Raw genomic sequence first — 21,750 nt, 5'->3', positions numbered from 1 at the left:
GCACTGCAGCATTCAGGGAGAGAGAAAAAAAGAAGCTGCGGCTATATGTTGTCTGTATACTCTCATTAATGTGGTGGAGCAGGATAAATTAAACCATGATGGCGTCCATCAGCACCTGCTGTGACTCAAATCGTGTGACCCCACCTCCTGGATGCACGATGCGCCAATTTTAGTGTATTTTTCCACAAATGGTGGCAAGGGAAATGCACACTGTCCTATGTTACAAGTGAAACCTGAGCTTGAAACCAAATGAGAATGATTCTTATGGACTGACGCAGAGAAAGAAAATGAGACTCGGCGGAGCTTTGAAGTCGTGCGGCTTTCATGGAACGTAAACATGGACGCACACGTCATATGGTCGTGTCGGCGGGAGTGGAAAAGGGGGCACAGTTAGCAGTGGCACATTTGCATAAGAAATGCACTGATGCTGATTTGATGTACATTTAAGTTTACTTGCAGAGTGCCAAAAACATTTTACAAATAGCAACCCCAAGAGTTATTTTTATTGCCATATAGTAGCAGACTTCTATTTTTTCCTGCACTTAACTACAGATGCTAACAGCCAAAGCTATAAATGACAAACTAGCGATGTAGCTCATCTCAGCAGAATCTAGAATGTGGATGGATATTTATTTATTTACTTTATTTAGATATGTGACCCTTATTCAAAAATGTGTCATGAATCATGATTTTAGGTCAAGTTGCATGTCACCGTCTCATGTCAAATGCTAACTTTATTAATGACTAAAAAAATATTTTAACAGTGAACTTACAACTTTTTTTACTCTAAAGAAAATTCTCTTCTGTCATCCCTCAAAGCACATTCATGTCTACGAAAGGCTAATAGCGATCTCATCTTTGAGAGCTTTTTAGCATGAATGCGCTTCCACGTGTATATTTATGCATATGAGTGTCCGGTCATCCAAAAGGAACTATTTTGGGAGCCTCTTAGACCAAGGTGTTAGTGTCACCACCTCCTCGGGCAAGACAAGCGGGGACGAGGTCTCATGCGGGCGGAGGTAGACACCCGAGCGCCTTTTAAAGATGACCTATTTTACCATTCAATTGTCATCACATTTGACAGTGCTGCTGCTTTCCGGCTTTGTGTGTGTGTGTGCGTGTTTGCTCACGCTGGTGCTGATCTACCTGAGTTGTTGTGGCCCCACCGGTAGATATTTGCACGCCCGCTTGTCATGAAAACGTTTTATCAGACAACACACACACGCATTTTGCCTCTCATCAGCCAGAGCCAATTTCCATACTTGCATCCATTGCGGGACTTGAACCTGTAATCCTCCCATCCCTCGAGTGAGCTTCCGCAGCGCCTCTTTAGGAACATTATCTTCAGCTATGAAAAATTCACATGACACTATTTTTAAAAAGCAGCTCGCCCAAGAACGCCTTGTGCCTTTTTGCTCCGTGTTTTTGGTCACGAGAGGTTGCGGACTCACCTGGTGCAGTTTGAATGACAGCCGCCTCATTCAAAGAGGTCCAATCCTTGAGAAACTCAAAATGCAATGAACTATACGTTTTGTCATTGTATTTTTTTTTTTACAAACTGATATTTTGTTTGTACATTAATAGTTTACAGTTCCCATTGTCTTTTTTTTTTTTCATCTTGTCATAATTGCAGCATACTCCTGATAGATTGATTTGAGGCCGATTCCGCTAGGTAATAAGTAACTTTTTGGGTCCCTTGACGCTTTTAGTATTTGTTTATGTCATGATCATTTTCTTCATCCAACTTGTTGGGTTTGTCCAATCAGCACGTGTATTATTAACCTGCTCAGATTTTGTCATGAACTCAACACGCAGCAGCTCGGTTTGTTGATGCACGCAATGGACGGCTAATGCTGCAGATGCTACAGAATTCAAACGGCCTGCGGGATGGATTGTTGCACTGTAGCGTTCGTTTGGATTGTCGAAGCTAAACACGCCGTTCTGCCGATGAGTGGGACAGGTGGGTCTGATTACTGCTGAAGGTTCTCCTGAGCTGTGCACTTCTTGATGATGTCCCTGTTGGCCTTTCAAGAGCGTAGCGCTCTTGGCCTTTTTCAGAACTGAAGCTAATTGGACTCCGTCTGGCCTAGAGCTTTCTTTATATTCTGCCCAAAGCTGTAAACAGACTTAGGACAGTGTAGATAACAAACATGGCTTCTTCAAAGCTGATTGGCCCAAAAGGACTGCAGTGTGGAGGAAAGCTAACTCGCTTTTTCTTTGGCTTTTTTTGTGGTGCACCTATATCAAAATTTTTAAGACAATTTCTTTCATATGATTATTTTCTTTTTTTTAATTTCGCCCTCTCGTCCTTTCACGCTCTCCTGCTCTCACTCGGGGCGCCACTCTCGGTTAATTATTGGAAGGAAATGGGAAATGCTGATAATTAAATGGCAATTAGGATCTTCCACACAGGGGACTTTTGCTAAGGGGAATACGTAAGGTCATTCGAAAGGTCACACGCATGGCTTTTTGGGAGATAGCGACATGTGTAGTCTCCTAAGGGAGCGACTTTATGCTGATAGGGTTGGAATGTCACAGTCTTACGCACACGCACACACACACACACACACGACGTTTGCTGCAATGTATAACTAAGACACACTGCAGCAGTGTGGCTTGACGGTTTACATAATACGGAGGCAGGAGAGAGCGATACGAGTACGAGGAGGACGTCTGGCGGATGAGATTCAACAGTTCCCAACGACAGGGAGTGGAAACAGGCAGTCTTTCGTCGCATCTCCGATGCTGGGCAGGAGGGGGGAGCGGTGGGGGGCTCACATGTAACCTATTTTGCTCACGGTGCCATATTGCGTCATCAAATATTAATTTGGTTTCATATCTGCTCATTGCGCATCACTGTGTCCAATGCTTGCATTTTCTTTGGGGGTTCACAGAGAGAGAGAAGAAGAAAAAAAACACACTGCAGGATGCTTCTCGTCTGTGCCAGTCGCGTGTTTTATCCAGTGCACATGCGCTGCTCGGGAGCATCTGTGTCGCAGTCGTCACACACACACACGCACACACATATTGATAGGGAATGAAATCACACTCGCTATTATGACTTCAAATGTCACCCCTTCATCCCTGTTTTTTTCACCAGTTTTTGCGCTCACTCGTTTCACCCCCCCCCCCCCCCCCTTCTCCTGCTCTATGCTGATCTAGACTTTGGAATTCAATGTTGCCATGGTAACATTGTCAGGTCGGACTATCCCCCCTCCCCGTTGCTCCTCCATTCACACGATGAGATGCAGCACAAGTCGCGCTCGAGTCATTCCGCTTTTTAGCCTCCAATGTTGGCATCGTGTCAATCCATGTGAGACGCCACGCTTGCTTTTGCGCCAAGACAAAAGATGCGGAAAATTATTCAATAAAAACGGCCTTGACACTTGATCATATTGGAACAATATTCTCATTTTTATGTGCCAGTCACAAGAAGGTGTCATGTGTCGAAATGTTTGTTTGCCTCTTTCATGGTGACCAAAATCATCTTTTAAATATAGGAGGGGGAAAATCTTTTTTTTTTTTAATGACACACTTTGCTTGGAAGATTTCAACACTTAGCACTCGTCTCATATTCACTGCTTATTTTGCAGGCCTTTTTTAAAGCTCCTTGCCAACAGCCCAATCACTTGGAGTGAGGTAGCACGCAATTTAACGCCCTCTATTCTAAATCTTAATCAATCAAGCCCTTCGTGAGAAAGTGAATAAGCTGCAATAGCAAAACCATTTATGGCAGAAGGTCAATTCATTTATTTCTGATTAATTATTCACGCCAAAGTGTCAAATAGGCAGCAAATGCTACGATGAATTTGACACGACGATCAATTATAATTGACGAGGAAATGACATGGGCACGTTTTCATCGGGAACGAGGCCCTGACTGATTTCATCTGCATATTGAAACGGTCCATTCTTTTTTTTTGTTCGCAGCAGCTGAGCAGCGATGATGGGCCCTTTGGTGGTGGCTTCCTGCTAGCGGAGGAGCGAGCGAAGGAGAGCGCGACCGGCGTCCAAGACTCAGCCTCCGCTGGCACTGGGGGCTCCCGCGAGAAAGACAGCGTCAAAGAGCGAGTGAACGTGAAAGAGAGAAAGGGAGAGAGACAGAGAAAGAGAGAGAGAGAGAGACAGAGAGAGAGAGAGACAGAGAGAGAGAGAGAGAGAGAGAGAGAGAGAGAGAGAGAGAGAGGAAACGAGCGGGGAGCGGCTGAGAACAGTCGATGGATGCTGTCCGGATTGAAGGGGCAGCACGTTCTTCACTGACGAGGAAAGGAAAGATTTCAAAATTGAGTCGAAGGATAGAAACTCGCCGTCAGGTAAGTCCAGTTCTTGGCTCTTCTTAGATTTGAACTTTTTTTTTTTTTAGGGATGCGTGTGGAACGTTTGGGGCAGAGCAGAACATTAGGTACACCTACTGTCTCCGAACATCCCATACAAGAGCCAGATGGGAATTCTGCCTTTACAAACCGTTTTGATTGACGTTTTGAAGACCGTAAAGTGAATTCCGAGATTTAGTGGCCACCCTAGAGTGCCTTATTGTTGAGTGCCCGAGTGCGCGTACGTTACACAGAGAAAGATGGAAGAGCGAGAATTTTAATTATTTAAATGGGCGAAAGCGCGTTTTTATTGCCCTAACGGGACTTGACGATGGATCTGCTGTGTGTGTGTGTGTTTATGAATTCCTCTCCAGTCTTGCCTTCCAAGTTCTAAGGGGAGCTGGGTTATGAATATGGAGTAGTAGGTGTTAGCCGGCCCAAATGTTTCGCTTCACTTCTGCCTTGTTAAGCCGCGTCAGCAGAGTCACCCGGCTCTTCTCCCAAGGACACATCATCATTTTGTGCCACCTCTGCACCCCCTCCCCCCGTTCCCTCCCCTTCATCATCTCACCTGCAAGACTGCTGGGTTTTTCAATCAACTGCGGCTCACTCAGGTTATATAAGTTCACACGTGCGATGATTTGACCGTTCCGGTGACCACGGCAACCACCGAAAATGTAGCGTGTTGTAGGATTTTGGCAATTTTTTTGATTCACGGCATCCACGGCAATCACCACACGTCACCTTTGCCCATCTCGTGCCGTCCCCTTCCATCCACGGTGGCTCTTTAATGCCGAGAACGCTCTGCTTGTGTTTTCCAAGGCATGGTGTGTGAGAAGGGGATCCAGATCCTTCTCACCACCGTGGGGGCGTTCGCCGCCTTCGGCCTGATGACGGTGGCCATAGGGACGGACTACTGGCTGTACTCCCGCGCCCTCATCTGCAACAGTACAGCCAACGTCACGCAGGACGACCCTCATAACAAGGACAAGAAGGACCCGGGGGCGCTCACCCACTCGGGACTCTGGAGGATATGCTGCCTGGAAGGTACAGCCAAGATAGACTTAGACTTAGACAAGATGCGTCAGAAGTCTGTTTGCGGCGCAACGCAGTGTTGTGATACCCGCTAATGATGATCAGAATGGGCCAAGCACGCTGAAGCTCCTCGACCGCGCCGCCGTGACGAGAAAAGATTCCAAACAATCGAAGCCCTAATTACACCATAGCGAACCAAGCCCGGCCCCGCCTCCAAATAATCCATTCATCATGGTGTCGGCGCTGGCTGCCATCGTTTAACTGGAGTGGCCAAACAAAAGCTTGTGTTCCGCCTCCAGTCCCGACAAGGGGACCAGCTGGTTGTCTGCACTCGTCGTGGGCTGCGATGGCAAAGCTCGACACCGTAGGCAGGGACGCCGTCAACAGTCATGAACACAAGTTACTTTCAAACTTTTTCAGTCTGGTAGGAAATCGGGAATCTCTCAAATTCTGATTCAGACGGTTTGGATGTGCTAGAATGCTCCTTGCAAGGTTTTTTTTTTTTTTGGTAGGTGCCTCTGCGTTTGCTGCGATGATGTCACGGCTTACCTCGTTACCGTTATCTACTCGTGAGACAGATTAAAGCTTTTCTATAGCGAAATGAACTGAAGTGGCTTAATCCCCCCCCACTCCCCCCCTCTCTCCAAGCCAAGCAGCCAATTAGAGATAAGATCCGCAAGACTCCTTTGCACCCCCCCCAAACGTGACAGTTGCGCTCACTCTGGAATATCCGAATGTCGCTCGCTCCTCGTGTCCTCTGCATCTTTACTGAAGGCGTGACATGGAAACAAAATGGCAGTCAATTTTTTATACAGTATAACAAAAAAGTCACTTTAAGGCAGCCCAGTTAAAATTGAATTTTGATGTCTATAGACATTAATGGCAGCGAATGAGTTAAAAATTAGTCGGTGTGCCGGTTGTAAATCCAGCTGCGGTTGGTCAATCGTGCGACGCCACTGACGTGCGCCTCCGTCTGCTTCTTCACAGAGCGACATTGCCGAGCCACAGACAAAGGGAGACGACCACTCGTCCCGCGTCTATCCATCTGTCCCTCCTTCGTCTGTGTGTCTTCATCCCACCACTCCATCTTATGTCACAATCCATCAGCGAGCGTGTCACCATCGTGCGTGCGTGCTTGTATGTATTTACTAACACGCCACGCCCACGCCACGCCATGCCCACGCCTGCCTTACTAACATTCCATCTGTATGCTGAGGAGACGCTGACGCTGATGTCAGTCCTTTGGGCTCTCGGGAGGACGCCCGCTGTTCTGCCTTTTGTCGCAGTTGGCTTTATGACTTCTTGTTCTCTTGCTTGTGTGTGCTCATCACTTTCTTTCTTTTTCACATCTCAGGAGTGAAGCGAGGATTGTGTTCTCAGATCAACCACTTCCCGGAGGACGCGGACTTTGACCATGACGGGGCCGAGTACGTCCTACGTAAGTCAAACGGCTGGATTTTTCTCTTGGCGCAATGAAGGAATCAACACGTGACAATGTGGACTAAAAGTCACGGGAGATGCTGCGGCGGCCTAGTTGAGGCTAAACGCCCCGCAGGGATCCGTTTGTGCTCTGCGATACGCCGCACGTGTACGCACAAGCTTGTTTACAATGTTGCACAGGCATCTTGTTGGCATTTTGCTGGCATTTTCTCTCCTGTGGCCTACTTGTCTTAGATGTGTGTGTTTGTGTGTGTGTACTCGGTGTGCACTTGTGTGTACTTAGCGTACAGCTAAACTCAACTCTCATGATTAATTCTTTTGTTGTTGCAAGTGATAATACTGAGAAAACAAAATGGATGAGGAAAAGGAGAGCAAGGTGCATGTTCTTGGGTTCAATGTGAGGAAGCCATCGTAGTCCATCCATCCATCAGTTCATATTGCTTTAGCATTAGCATTAAGCTAGCAGATTGAAAAGCTAAGCATAGCTAAGCTATGTGGTTGTTGTCTTTGTTTTTTTTTTTGTGTTGCTAAGCAGTTTTTGTGCGGCTTTGCAGGCGTGGTGAGGGCTTCCAACATCTTCCCCATCCTCAGCGCCATCTTGCTGCTATTGGGAGGCGTGTGCATTGCTGCTAGCCGTTTCTATCGGAGCAAACGCAACATTATCCTGGGAGCGGGGATTCTCTTTGTGGCTGCAGGTAACATGATGACTATAAGTATATACGCACACTAGAAGCATCTTTTGAGAGTGTTTAGCGATGTTTACCACATTGGCACCTCCGTTTGGTAGTGATGGGGAAAATGAAGCTTCAAAATTTGCTTCCTGAACCAGTTGTATATTTTTTGACGGCTCGAGATGGCACTCTCTGTTCAATGTTGGGCTGAAAGCACTCTGACTTGCCATCCATTTAGTTATACCAACAGTGCCATCTAGAGAAGTCAGAAAATACAAATGAAGCAAATTTGAAGCTTCATTTATCCATCACTACCTTTAAGATTTTGGTTTTTAATTCTCAATTGCACCCTAACCGATGCATGACTGTTCGATTGCGCTTTTCAGGTCTGAGCAACATCATCGGCGTGATCGTGTACATCTCGGCGGCGCTGGGCGACATCTCCCCCAAGAAGGATGAGGACAAGAAGTGGCAGTACTCGTATGGTTGGTCCTTCTACTTTGGCGGGCTGTCCTTCATCATGGCCGAGATGGTGGGCGTGCTGGCGGTCAACATTTACATCGAGAAGAACAAGGAGCTGCGCTGCCGCTCGCGCACCGACATCTTCAAGAGCACCACGCACGCCATGCTGCGCCTCCCCAGCTACCGCTTCCGCCGTCGCTCCCGCTCCTCATCGCGCTCCACCGACCCCTCTCGCTCCCGAGACCCTTCGCCGGTGGGCGGCGGTGTGGGGAAGAACTTCGGCCTGCCCCCATCGGCGCTGCTCTCCCAGGGCCCCATCTCCGTGTCCACGCTGCCCAACCCGCACTCGCGCTCCCACACGGCGCTGGCCGGAGGCGACATCTCACTCTACACGCTGTCCCGCGACCCCAAACTGGGTGGCTTGGCGCCCATGTATGGCACAGTGGACCGCGCCACACTCTACCAGCTTCACAACTGCTTCCCCAAGGACGGCGGCGGGGGCGGCATGATGAGTGGCACGCTGCCCTCGCTCAAGTCCCACAACCCTTCCAACTCCTCCAACTCCAACGTGCCAATGCCCAACTCGGTGGGCTCCGGACCGCCCCCCTTCACTTCGTCCACGGTGGACAGGGAGCGAGGAATGGGTACTCTGGACAGGCTGAAGGGAGACAGAGAGAGCAACTCCAACACCCTCAATCGGAAGACCACACCTGTGTAAAAAGGGGGTTAGGATTAAGGTTAGGGTTGGGGGGGGGGGGGGGGGGGGCGCAGGAAGTAGCGGTCGTCCAGCACAGCCAATATGTCAAAAGATGAGTACGATCATAAGCGAGCGATAACAACAACAATGAACTCTCACAACAAAACTATTTTGATATCTACACGTTCTAGAAATGATTTATTTTGTTAACGATCAACATGCAAACTAACCTCGGGCTACTACAAAAATGCAATGTGCAATATTAGCGCTAATTTAGCAGACCTGCGTTGGCGTCGATTGTTGTTGTGATTATTCTTTGCGTTGCTACTGGGGATGGGCAGAACAATCCATTTGTGTCGATTCGGGATTGTCTCGTTTTTTTTTTTTTTTAACTAGTTATACTTATGGCCTCCCAATATGAATTTATGCTTTGCGTAGGCTACTTTGCGTACGCTACGACACGCAACTCGTTTGGCCTTTTGGGAACAGTGTGCTAAAAGTGTTACAAAATTCAACTTTGTGGAACAAATGTTATTTTATTGATTTATTTTTGACAAAAGAATTATCCCGAAAAAAGCAAAACAAACACCTGTCAGATCATTGCTGGCATCGATGAAGGAAATGTTTTTGGAATTGCCATCCCTAGTGGTTCCAAGCTCGCTGCGTTGTCCAAAGTCAACGTTTCCATGTTGCTGACTTTAACTGTGATTAGTTTTTTTTTCTTCCAAGATGGAAGGGGTGAGCAGCGTGCCTCCATGTCAAGCGTGTGTGTGCATGAAATCTTTGGTGGAGAGAATGACTTCTTTTGACTTACCGGCCACTAGCTACGACTTTTATTTCATTTTTATTTTCCAAATGTGAATACTGTAAATTGTCTTCCAATAATAGCGATACAAAAGAGATGCAACAATAACGACTCGGTTTTGGCCTTCGTACGTCTTCTTTCCATCGGAATCCCTGTTAGCAGTACTTGTAGCGCTAGTCGTGTTGAAGATGTTTGTTCTTTGGGCATTAACGACAACCTCGCGTTCAAACGGGAGGAAATAAAAAATATGTACAGAAGCAAGTGGAAAAAGGGAAGGAAAAAAATTTAATAATCTCTTTTCTATGAGTCGGAAAGTGACACATTTCATTTTCAATAACAAAAAAAAACCCAAGCATCATGTAAATGTGGGTTTGGAGAAAATGTACATTGTAATTTATGCATACATATATTTGTAAATCCTCTAAAAAAAAAAAAGAGCTTTTGTTACTCTGACTCTTACTTGGTGGTTTACCTCATTAGCCCCGCCCTCATGAACCTTTTGACCCGCCCCCTTTCCTGAGCATTGATGGGAACCTCCCCAAAGATTCTTTTCACTGTGCTTCCTTGCTCCTCTTCTCGAAGGAAGGTGATGAGAATGTAAGCGGCCTGACACACGCGTCTTCTTTTTTCCCTTCTCGAAAATCAGACTCTTGTGACATGATGCAACAACCACTGAACTAAAAAAAAAAAAAAAAAATCGGAAAAACAAAGGAGACGCTTCCAGACTTTCTGAATTTCTTCGGTGACATTCTCGGGAAAAAAGTGACAAACGTGCGCACAGAGAGCATTTATGTGGGCAATATGAATCAAATGTAGATATATAGAGACAACTGATTATGGTTTATCTAAATGTGTGATAAACTCAAACACTGTATTGCACGAAATTTATAAAAAAAAATACTGCTGGATTAATGCTGACTTCTGTCTTGTTTTGCCACAAAAACATGAAATATTAGAATTTATTTCAAAATTCAAATTATTTTTTCCCTATACTATAGGCAATTTGTGTTTTCAAATAGGCCTCTGATGCTGTCCTAGCGTAAAGGGATTTTTGCAAACTTCAATTGTAAACATCGTGACGAGATATACTTTTTTTTTTTATGCATCAGTGTGTGATTGGTCCCATCTGGCGCCTGGCGCTTCATGCATGTTTTAAACGGCTGTCGCGCTCTAAACACGGCCGGCGTGTTTTTCTTTACTTAGCAGTGACTTTTCTGCCTTGGAGCAGGTGCAAGGAGACTTGGAATTCCCCCCAGCGTCCCTTGCGATTTGGAACTTTTCCGACTTGTTGACTTTGTTTCACAGGAATCAGGTGTGATGCGACAATGCTAACAAGTTTCCACGTATGTGTTTGTATCTGTGTTCCCAAAACATGCTGCAACCGAGATCGGGTGTCACGTAGATTACGTTTCTCCCCAACGGAGGTGCTTAATACGAGTGCGTGCTGATGATGCAATGTAGTGTTGGCTCGTGAGTGACCGATTCGTTCAAAAGAACGAATCCTTTCAGGTAACGAGAGTGAACGAATAACTTCCTAAAGTGATTCGTTCTTTTTTCAGTTCATATGACTTCAACCAGTAGGTGTCGGTAATGCGCATTGAAGCTGGTGCCACCTCGCCGTAAAACAAAACGAAGAAGAAAATGAAGTAACTTCCCGTTCATGAACGAGTCGTGAATTGCATTTCCCGTTCACCAACTGAACGGATGTGTGAGTGAACGAGTCAGTGATTTGCATTTCCAGTTCATCGCGAGAACGGATCAGTGAGGGAACGAATCTGGACTTTCCCGTTCGCGAACGAGTCAATGGGTGAACTGCCCCCCTTCCCGTGCATCAACGGATCAGTCAGTGAACGTGTTGCGTCTCCCTCCTGGCGTGAACTATGGAAACCAGCATGTAGATTTACGATTTGCCAAGGAAAGAAAGAACCATTCACTGAAACACCACTTATTTTATGCGCGTTTTCTCCAAGCGAACGGCTAACTTTATTGCATGAAGGGATGCGCCGTTATGCAGCAACGGGGAGATTATGCTTCTCTTTGGGTAATCTTGATTTGATAACACTTATAGTAGTTTTTAAATAACGTGTATGCATATATATAGACGCCTAAATATTGTTATCCAATATATCTACTGCAATTTCACATTAGATTGCTGGTTTGAAATTTACTTTTATTATTATTGTTTTAATAAACATTTATGTTAAAACTTGTCTGGTGTTTTATTCCTTGTTTTTATATTCGCCAATTATAAGTTATATGAGTTGGTGTGCCCCAAAATAACAAATGTCGGCATAACGGATTTTTTTTTCCAACCTTTTATTCAAACACAAACACATTCGGTATAATAACACCATCAACTACAATCCAACAAATACAAAATTAAAACATCAATGTCGGCTGGCATAGCAGCAACGCTGTCTGTCACTCACTCGTGAATCTTCGCGAATGAACCTGAAAATGGTGGTGTACCTAATAGAGTGTCCGAATGACGTCACAGATCAAACAGCCAATCAGAAAGTGGGGGTGAGGGCGGGTGTGGCACTTTTCACTTTCAGTTAAGCTTTGGCCATGATTTTTCCCTAATGAAGTGGCCTGTTATTAGGAACACCTTAAAATGGCGGTGTACCTAATAGAGTGTCCGAATGACGTCACAGATCAAACAGCCAATCAGAAAGTGGGGGTGAGGGCGGGTGTGGCACTTTTCACTTTCAGTTACCAGGGGTGTCGAACTCCAGTCTTCGGGGGGCCGCGCTCCAATATGTTTTCCAAGTTACCCTCGTTAAACACACCTGAGTGAAAAGATTAGTTCATTTTCACGTTCTGCAGGAGCCTAACTTTTGACACAGGTGCACTTAACGAGGGAATCTTGGAAAACATGTTGGAATGCGGCCCCAAGGACTGGAGTTTGACACCTGTGACCTTTGACCATGATATGTCCCGAATGAAGTGGCCTGTTATTTGGTACACCTGAAAATGGCGGTGTACCTAATGGAGTGTCCGAGTGATGTCACAGATCAACCAGCCAATCAGAAAGTGGGGGTGAGGGCGGGTGTGGCACTTTTCACTTTCAGTTAAACCAGGGGTGTTGAACTCCAGTCTTCGGGGGGCCGCGTTCCAATAAGTTTTCCAAGTTACCCTCGTTAAACACACCTGAGTGAAAAGATCAGTTCATTTTCACGCTCTGCAGGAGCCTAACTTTTGACACAGGTGCACTTAACGAGGGAATCTTGGAAAACATGTTGGAATGCGGCCCCAAGGACTGGAGTTTGACACCTGTGACCTTTGACCATGATATGTCCCGAATGAAGTGGCCTGTTATTAGGTACACCTGAAAATGGCGGTGTACCTAATGGAGTGTCCGAGTGATGTCACAGATCAACCAGCCAATCAGAAAGTGGGGGTGAGGGCGGGTGTGGCACTTTTCACTTTCATTTAAGCTTTGACCATGATTTTTCCCTAATGAAGTGGCCTGTTATTATGAACGCCTGAAAATGGCAGTGTACCTAATAGAGTGTCCGAATGACGTCACAGATCAAACAGCCAATCAGAAAGTGGGGGTGAGGGCGGGTGTGGCACTTTTCACTTTCAGTTAAAGTGTCGAACTCCAGTCCTTGGGGGGCCGCGTTCCAATATGTTTTCCAAGTTACCCTCGTTAAACACACCTGAGTGAAAAGATTAGTTCATTTTCACGTTCTGCAGGAGCCTAACTTTTGACACAGGTGCACTTAACGAGGGAATCTTGGAAAACATGTTGGAATGCGGCCCCAAGGACTGGAGTTTGACACCTGTGACCTTTGACCATGATATGTCCCGAATGAAGTGGCCTGTTATTAGGTACACCTGAAAATGGCGGTGTACCTAATGGAGTGTCCGAGTGATGTCACAGATCAACCAGCCAATCAGAAAGTGGGGGTGAGGGCGGGTGTGGCACTTTTTACTTTCATTTAAGCTTTGACCATGATTTTTCCCTAATGAAGTGGCCTGTTATTATGAACACCTGAAAATGGCGGTGTACCTAATAGAGTGTCCGAATGACGTCACAGATCAAACAGCCCATCAGAAAGTGGGGGTGAGGGCGGGTGTGGCACTTTTCACTTTCAGTTAAACCAGGGGTGTTGAACTCCAGTCTTCGGGGGGCCGCGTTCCAATATGTTTTCCAAGTTACCCTCGTTAAACACACCTGAGTGAAAAGATCAGTTCATATTCACGCTCTGCAGGAGCCTAACTTTTGACACAGGTGCACTTAACGAGGGAATCTTGGAAAACATGTTGGAATGCGGCCCCAAGGACTGGAGTTTGACACCTGTGACCTTTGACCATGATATTTCCCTAATGAAGTGGTCTGTTAATAGGTACACCTGAAAATGGCGGTGTACCTAATGGAGTGTCCGAGTCACGTCACAGATCAACCAGCCAATCAGAAAGTGGGGGTGAGGGCCGGTGTGGCATTTTTCACTTTCATTTAAGCTTTGACCATGATTTTTCCCTAATGAAGTGGCCTGCGATTAGGTCCACCTGAAAATGGCAGTGTACCTAATAGAGTGTCCGAGTGACGTCACAGATTAAACATCCAATCAGAAAGTGGGGGTGAGGGCGGGTGTGGCACTTTTCACTTTTCGTGAAGCTTTGACCATGATTTTTGATTATTTGATTTATAAAAAAAAAAATAAAATAAAAAAAAAGGATCAGTGTGTGGGGGCGGGGGGACGATTCGTTGAACGAACAGTTTGAACGAATCTTTTGAGTGAACCGATTTTAAAGATTCAGTTCACTTAAAAGAACTGGAATGCACATCACTAATCCAATGACCGATGCGCTTGTGACAGTAATTATTCCGGTGGGAGGTGGGGAGGAGGGGTGTCAGCGGATGCATTGGACGAGAATTGTTGAAGGTACGAGCGCATTGAGGTCCGGGGTGGAAGAGTAAACGGCGAGGCACGCATAGTTGAAATTCACGGATAAGGTTTCTAAACTTCAGCATCAAGGGACTAAGTATAGCAATGGTGTGAGGGGGGCGGTGAGGGAGGGGGATAAAGGTCACTTGTGATTTAAATTGGAGGGAAAATAAATAAATTGTTTCCTCGTGACAGCCGGATGAAGTAGTGGATTGTGATATAACCTTTTCCGTCGGCTCAAATTGCTAATATTTATCCTATTTATTGTGTGAAAAAAACAATAAAAAACTATAAAATAAAAACAAGTTTCAGTCCGACCAACCAATCAGAGGATAAAATCATAGTGACGTCAGACTGAGTGTGAAATCTGATTGGACAAAACCAAATGTGTAGTGCAAACAGTGCAGCCCAAAGAGATGCTACAAAATGAAAAGAATGGACAGAGATCAGTTTATTTATATGGAACAAATTATGAGAAATTGTTGAACGTAAAAGAGTCAAGGAAATCTTGTGTATATTTTTAAACACTGCAAAACACAACATTCATAAAAGATAAAAGCGAAATCTTATGTACATTGTGAAGAAGCTTACAAAGTGAGTCTATACAGTTGTCAGGTGTACAAAGTCTTACATTGTTTTGCTAAAACATCCCCCCAAAAAACACGACAGCCTCTTTTCAAAACACTTTAAAAAGTATGATTGCATACCTGGAAAGTGAATATAAATACAATGAGGTATAACTATAAAATGCTAAGCTATTGTTGAAACATCTGTGGAGGAAAAAAAAATGTTTTGATATAAATAGCCACCTGCTAGGTGGCGCTGTTGTGCTGCAAGCACTTCTGCCACGAAGTGACGGGAAGCGAAAGGATGAGGAAAAGGACGCCTCCGAAAATGAGGACAGCGCCCGCCGAGCCGGCACAGGCCGCCGACCAGGACAGCTGGTGGTGCAGCGGGACGGAGTGGTCGCTGGACAGCAAGGCCAGCACGGACTGGTGAAACATCAGGACCGAGACCAGGACCAGGACACCTGCACGTGTGGTATTGTTAACATGATTGTTTCTTATGAAAAGGCATCACGTATGGCCGTATAGAGGCGGGGTCCGACCTGAGAGTATGAAGCAGAAAGAGGCTGGCTTGAGGAAGAATACCACGCCTTTGCTGAGCGTCATGATGATGCAGATGGAGCCCGTCACCATCATTGTCAGACTGAGAAGAGCAAAAATGGCAGCCGCCAGGTTCAAGTCTAGGACACGAACAACAAGAGTTGTTAGTCATTTTTAAAAGCCTTTTATGGCATTCTTAGAAAAACTTAACTATGCACGTTTTTTTAAAGCTTTACTACACATGATAATTTTTTACCAAAAAGCCTTAGGGGTGAAAGGTCAGGTGTCAAAGGTCAGAAGTCAAGGGTCGATGTTCAATGGTAAAATCCTTACTACACATGGTCATGTTTTACTAAAAAAAGCCTTACTATATTAGGTGTCGAGGGTCATGATAAAGGGCCAGGTATCAAAGGTCAGGGTCAAGGTTCGGGATTCAGAGGTCAAGTGCTGATGGTCAATGGTAAAAGCCATGGTCATTTTTTACCAAAAAAGCCTTACTATATTAGGGGTCAAGGGTTAGGTATCAAAAATCAGGGTCAAGGTTTAGGGTTCAGATATCAAGGATCGACAGTCAATGGTAAAAACCATGGTCATTTGGTTCTAAAAAATGGCATAATATATTAGGGGTCAAGGGTTAGGTTTAAAAGATCAATGTTCAGAGGTCAAGGGTTGATGTTTAATGGTAAAAGCCTTACTAAACATGGCCATTTTGTACTGAAAGAAGCCTTACTATATTAGGGGTCAAGGGTCAGGATCATGGTTCAGGGGTCAGAGGTCAAGGGTTGACGCTCAATTGTAAAACCCTTACTATACATAGTCATTTTTCACTAGTTTGAATCCCTAATGTGAAACCCTAAGGCTATTTTGGGGTTTTGGGACAATTAACTGGCTGGATGAGCCAACGTGGCAGCATGCTGGCAAGTGAACCATGTGCTGATTTGGCTCGACTTAAAAGAAATTTTATTGGCAGGTGAACACGGACAGATGCAACATACAAATCCTGCGCCAACATGTGCAAGCCATCCATGTCACCATTAATTGCATATTGGCATCACACCGACTCATAGTTGAAGCACAGAAAAATGACAAATAAAACAAGAATTGCGTATCTCATTGTTCTCCCGCTAGCCAGCCTCTCTTTTTCCAAGCTTCTTACTCTTGGTTGTTGTCTTCTTGAACACGACGGCGTTTTCCCCCGAGGTGAAGAATTTGAAGTAGGTGCAGTTGGATTCTGGAGACAGGAGGAAACTTTAGTACAACAGACATGCACGATCAAAAAAATAATAATAACATGCACGCTTTGCGCACGCACGCGCGAACACACACACACACACAAATACACACGTGTGCCGTGGATAGCTGGTGGTCCTATGCGACGCGCTTTCTATGCATCCATGCACACACTATTGTCCTTGCAGGCATCATTTCTATTTATATTCAAGTGTTGAGTTGGAATACACACACACACACACACGCACACGCGCACGCACACACACACACACACACTGCACATATGGTTCTGCCAGCAGTGGTACGAGGGACAATTATGTCTTTACTGTACTTCAGTAGATTTTTCAGATATGTGCAAATCACTTAAGTATTTCTTTTGATTGTGAGGAGTTAAAAAAAACAAAAAAAAACAATCGTGAATGCCTTGATTTATTTTCTATTTTAGTTCAAGAGAGCCGTTGTGATCTTTGGGTCTTAACAAGCATCCAAAACAGGGACAAGGAGGTTGGAGAAGGATCTGAAGAGGAAGATTAGGAGGAACGAGGTGGGAGCACAGATGGAGGGGAGGTGAAAACTGAAGAAGGAAGCCACAGATGGAGGAGGAGGTCGAGGGAGGGAGGGAGGGAGGGAGGGAGGGTGGAGTGAGAGTGGGCGGAGGGGGCGACACGGGAGGTTGCTTAATACTGCATTAGACCTGTTCTCCCTTGGTCCCTCGCTGTCCTTCTCCCCCTCATTGGCCTTTCACTATATTTAGACAAAAACTGTGAAGTGGACAGATTCCACTGGGCTTCCCAGCGACAACTCGCACCCGGGCTGTGCGTGCTTGTACACACACGGCGAGCCGTGATTGTAAGATGGGCAAGAAAACAGTTGCTTTTTTTTGGCCAAACAAACATGGCGGGGCTGGCGGCCATCTGCCGGTTGCACGAGGGCGTGTGAGAAATATTGTCGCAAACAGAACGTCTGCCGTCACACATCAACACGCTGTCACATATGCAAAGTGGACGGATTGCGCCGTCAACACAAGCAAAACTGTGATGGAAGCGTTTTCAGCTGCATCATACGTGTCGGATATTATTACGTAATGCTCGCCTTCGCCCTCCTCCCATTGGCTGTTCCTCTTTAATGATCGAATTAGCATGTATGGAGGGCCGACCTAGATGCACATGGTGTGTGTGCATATACGTCCACGCTATGTGCGGCATGCGGCATCATGTTCACACCCCCGCGTGTTACATTTCCAAGACAAGTCATTCATAGCGTGGTTGTGGAATTGACCGAGCTGAATTGGTTACTTGGCTTAGAATTTCTTTGAGGGCTAAAAGATTAGCATTTTTTTAGAGGACATCATGATGCTATTCGAGTTTTTTTTTTTTTAATTCAACACCATGGATTTTCTTTGAAGCAACTATATGTAACAGCAGAGTTGAGCAAATCACTAAATTTTGCATGTAAATACAAATTTTGCACACTTTGAACTGTAGTCATTCCATTCATTCAGAGTTTGAAACAAGTTGGGAAGCCAATGCCAATATTGCTTTGGTCGCTATGGCAACCATCAAACTTGGGTTTCTCATCTGTTTCACACTTTGACACAGTAAGCTGACTTCTGCTCAACATGGCAACGACCCAAGTGCCAATCCGCTTTCTAAATGAATGACAGTGGCAGGCCTCACCTCCCGGTAGTTCAGCCGGACCGCAGCTGGCCCTCTCGGGGTCCACGTCAGCCACCCACAGGGTGTGCACGCAGGCCTTCCACAGACCATAGTGCGCCATCTGGCACGTCTGGTTGCCGGCAAAGTTCTTGGGCTGCGCCAGCTCCACCCAAAATTCAGTGACCACGCCCAGCACGGTGAGCGTCACGCCCACCGCGCACACCAGGAAGACCAGCTTGATCTTGCCGTCCTGGCTGTCGCTCATCTTTTGGGTCCGCCTCTGGGCTCGTCCGCCCTTAAGGGCAGCCAGTCCGCCGCCTTGGCCACTGCTCGCCGCCCCCACGCGGCCCTCATCGTCCTGGGGCACGAAGAAGTTGTTCCACATTTGACCACGTGGGTTTGAGGTGGAACACTTGGGAGTATTTAGTATTGATGCAATGATGAAGCTTTAAAATAAATGAATGAATGAATGAATGAATGAATAAATAAATAAATAAATAAATAAATAAATAAATAAATAAATAAATAAATAAAGCTCCCACTAGGATAGAGGATCAAATTTAAAAAAAAAACATAAGGCTATAAACGAAGCTCCATCCCAGTGTTTCCTTTCTTGCAGTTCTCTGAAAAAGAAAAGCAACAATAAAGAATACAGCAAAAACCACAGGTGTTACTTACATTCAAGGTCCTACGATTACCACAAATTTAATAACATGCCTTAAGTTAAAGAGGAGAGGGACAAGAATGGATCCCTGAGGAACACTATCATGATCGGATGCTTCAGAGCTTTTACACCAACCAACTTTTGGCTTTTAGGATGCTCCACCACCAAAAACACTTTATCATGCTAAACTAGAAAACCAAAGAAACATTTTATCTACACGAATCTAGTAGAGTAGTTTGATGTGGGGGTCAAGGTGAGTGCCACAGTGGACCGCCCATCTTTTATTGTCCCATCACAAAGCTCAGACACGAGTTGTCCCCTCAGGGTCAGGATTGGATGTGGATCCCTTCTGATCTGAGGGGATAACGTGGTGCCACAAATACCCCACGCCCTGCATCACATGACATGAGACAAACTGGCAATCAGGTATGTGTGTGTGCGAGCGTGTGTGTGATTTCGGCGTCTCAAGCATTTTCCGCTCCCCACCGAGTATAAGCAGGGGTCCTCAGGCGCCCGTTTCAACAAGGTGGCAGCTGACCCACACGCCGTGCAAGTCAGGCGATAATTCAAGCCTGAACCAGAGTGGGCCTCACTAATTGACCCAGCCTGGGGGGCTGTGACAGGTCACACAGTGGACAAGAGGACAGAAGCCCTCAGCCCACCCCCAGTTCTTGGATCGCTTGATTCCGAGCTTTGCACTAGTGGTCCCAAAGGATTTATATTGGCACCGGACTACATCAGCCACCTGTTTGCTTTTAACGCTGGCTTGGGCTATTCATTAAAAAGAATGGCAACGACCTTACATTTAGGTCATAACATTGAGAGAAGATTCACATTCCAAGAGCCAACTAATACACAAATGTCAAACTCGAGGCCCGGGGGCCAGATGTGGCCCGCGAAGACAAATTGTGCATCAAATTCATGTCATTACTAGAATTGTAAATTGTCTTCACTTTAAAAAAAATCATCTTTTTAAAATATTTGAAGAACAGTTTTTACTCGTCTGATTTGAAAACGAGCTTTTTGTTTTGTATCTTGTACTGTATGAAGCGTTCATATATTTATTTGGGTTTAGTCATAATGGCCCTCCAAAGGAAACTATGACTACAATACGGCCCGCGATAAAAAGGAGTTTGACACCCCTAGATTAATAAATTAAGATACACTCTACAGACTAATTACGAGATCCAATCAAAGAGCTGTAACATTATAGTGAGTCATAAACATTGTGTTTTGTCATCAGCCCACATCGGTGCAAGATAATAAATTGGTACAATTTTAAGGTAAGGGCAAAGCAGGGCAGCTTTATTTACAGTATATAGCTCATTTTACACATTAGTTGAAAATACGACCTGACAAAATGAAAAATACGACATTTACAAACAAAATAATCAAAGACATTTCTAAAATCAAAGTATTAAAAACACCAAAAGAACATACGATGCAATATTTTTGAGAAATTAATTTTACAATTGTTTTGAAAGACAAAAATAAGTATGTGGGGGGGGGGGGGGGGGGGGGGGGGGACAGTTTTTAAACTGGATTCATTCTGTCTAGCTAGCTGGAATTTAAGGAATTATGCTCAAATACAATTTTTAATTCTCCATTAACAGCCAAACTTTCCCTTTAATCCCAATGGAAATTTTACAACTTTGAATAACTTTTGCAACTCTATGCATAAGTAAGAAAAGCAACAAATGCGAGGGGGAGGAAAAGAATTCTGACCTGCAGTTTGGTGCTGAGTTCAGGAGAAGACGCTTGAAAATTAAGAGAACGAGGGAGTTAGTGAAAGAGAAAGAGAGCGACGGAAGGAGTGGGGGGGGGTAAATAACAGTAATGGAAAGTGGGTGCAACAGGGGAGGGGGCTGCAGCCCGGTTGGCCAACACTCTTTAGGAAAGATCCGTCTATGTGTGTCTGTGGTCACTGTGCAAAACCTCGGCTTACGACTTACTAACATTACCCGTACACGGCCACACCGATACATACACGGTGGAATACAGAACGCAAGCCGTGCCAGCGTGATTGAAAACATGCCTGTTTCTGTCACACAGCGGCCGTGCGTCTATTTTGGACAGGCACCTGTTAATGACATGAAGTGAAGGGGGAAGGAAAGGGGGAGGAACCGCAGTGGATCGGGGGTGGCTGTCAACTACTCCGTTTTTTACTTCGCTCGTCTTATTATGCGGCTCGACCGTCTAATCGGAAGCCACCAAAACTGATGCCCACTCCCACAGACAATTAAGACTTAACATCAGATTCGATTATTCATATCTTGTACTCAAACATTATCATTGTTTGTGTAGTGTCACTGATATATTTTGATTATTTTTTTTAAAGATGAAAATATTGCGGTTTCTGACATGACATACCGCATCAAGGGTAAGGCAGCGCCGCCTTGTGGACATCATGGGTAATTGCCATAACTCAGCGCTCCATACCGATTAGTCAAGACGCTTATTTTCTTAACAGCTGGAAAAATATTTTACATTTTCATCAACGAAACTACCGCTGTGGAATAACTGGACGATATTATTTTGACTTATTTTACTTGCTATAAAATAGGAACAGTCAACTATTGAATCGTCTCCCTCCAGGCCCATCAAAAGCTGATCTTTTTTTTTCTCCCCACTTGCTTCTAATTTGGTATAATTGTAAATATTGCAGCTTGACGAATAAAGCATCTATTAGTAACTTTATTCTAGAAAATGGGCCTAAAAGTAATTAATTCTTGTACCGGAGTTGTGTCAGTTAGCGTTTCCAGCACAGGACGACGTGT

At 45.2% G+C, this 21,750-nt stretch overlaps 2 protein-coding genes across 4 annotated transcripts; one reads left to right on the top strand and one right to left on the bottom strand.

Annotated features, from left to right (window-relative positions):
- The first annotated feature begins 4,152 nt into the window (after window positions 1-4,152).
- Window positions 4,153-10,331, top strand: cacng8b (calcium channel, voltage-dependent, gamma subunit 8b). Its single transcript, XM_037273345.1, has 5 exons — window positions 4,153-4,313; window positions 5,136-5,360; window positions 6,703-6,786; window positions 7,343-7,483; window positions 7,846-10,331. Exons 2-5 carry the CDS (start codon window positions 5,138-5,140, stop codon window positions 8,637-8,639), a joined length of 1,242 nt encoding a protein of 413 aa, XP_037129240.1. The 5' UTR covers window positions 4,153-4,313; window positions 5,136-5,137; the 3' UTR covers window positions 8,640-10,331.
- A 4,417-nt stretch (window positions 10,332-14,748) lies between these two features.
- cacng6b (calcium channel, voltage-dependent, gamma subunit 6b) lies at window positions 14,749-21,561 on the bottom strand. 3 transcript variants are annotated; one of them, XM_037273391.1, is made up of 6 exons: window positions 20,699-21,561; window positions 18,829-18,932; window positions 18,331-18,768; window positions 16,581-16,655; window positions 15,427-15,564; window positions 15,131-15,348 (listed from the first exon to the last, which is right to left on the bottom strand). In XM_037273391.1, exons 3-6 carry the CDS (start codon window positions 18,692-18,694, stop codon window positions 15,131-15,133), a joined length of 795 nt encoding a protein of 264 aa, XP_037129286.1. In that variant the 5' UTR covers window positions 18,695-18,768; window positions 18,829-18,932; window positions 20,699-21,561. The 3 variants fall into 3 exon arrangements, with proteins under 3 accessions (XP_037129288.1, XP_037129286.1, XP_037129287.1); XM_037273392.1 differs by having other exon boundaries at window positions 18,833-18,932; XM_037273393.1 differs by lacking the exons at window positions 18,829-18,932; window positions 20,699-21,561 and having other exon boundaries at window positions 14,749-15,348; window positions 18,331-18,694.
- Window positions 21,562-21,750: the final 189 nt, after the last annotated feature.

Source organism: Syngnathus acus, chromosome 16, assembly GCF_901709675.1.
Source record: "Syngnathus acus chromosome 16, fSynAcu1.2, whole genome shotgun sequence".
In the NCBI taxonomy this organism is placed as follows: Eukaryota; Metazoa; Chordata; class Actinopteri; order Syngnathiformes; family Syngnathidae; genus Syngnathus; species Syngnathus acus.
The sequence above is the reverse complement of the archived record's forward strand: the minus strand, read 5'-3'. Positions and strand labels throughout refer to the sequence as shown.

What these genes read in the sequence shown, in the direction of transcription:
- cacng8b (XM_037273345.1), top strand. Translation starts at nt 5,138, where the DNA reads ATGGTGTGTGAGAAGGGGATCCAGATCCTTCTCACCACCGTGGGGGCG. An exon ending in CGGGGCCGAGTACGTCCTAC is followed by an intron (nt 6,787 to 7,342) that starts GTAAGTCAAACG and finishes GCGGCTTTGCAG; the next exon opens with GCGTGGTGAGGGCTTCCAAC. An exon ending in GATTCTCTTTGTGGCTGCAG is followed by an intron (nt 7,484 to 7,845) that starts GTAACATGATGA and finishes TGCGCTTTTCAG; the next exon opens with GTCTGAGCAACATCATCGGC.
- cacng6b (XM_037273391.1), bottom strand. Translation starts at nt 18,694, where the DNA reads ATGTGGAACAACTTCTTCGTGCCCCAGGACGATGAGGGCCGCGTGGGG. An exon ending in CAAGAAGACAACAACCAAGA is followed by an intron (nt 15,565 to 16,580) that starts GTAAGAAGCTTG and finishes TTCGTGTCCTAG; the next exon opens with ACTTGAACCTGGCGGCTGCC. An exon ending in TTTCTGCTTCATACTCTCAG is followed by an intron (nt 15,349 to 15,426) that starts GTCGGACCCCGC and finishes CCACACGTGCAG; the next exon opens with GTGTCCTGGTCCTGGTCTCG.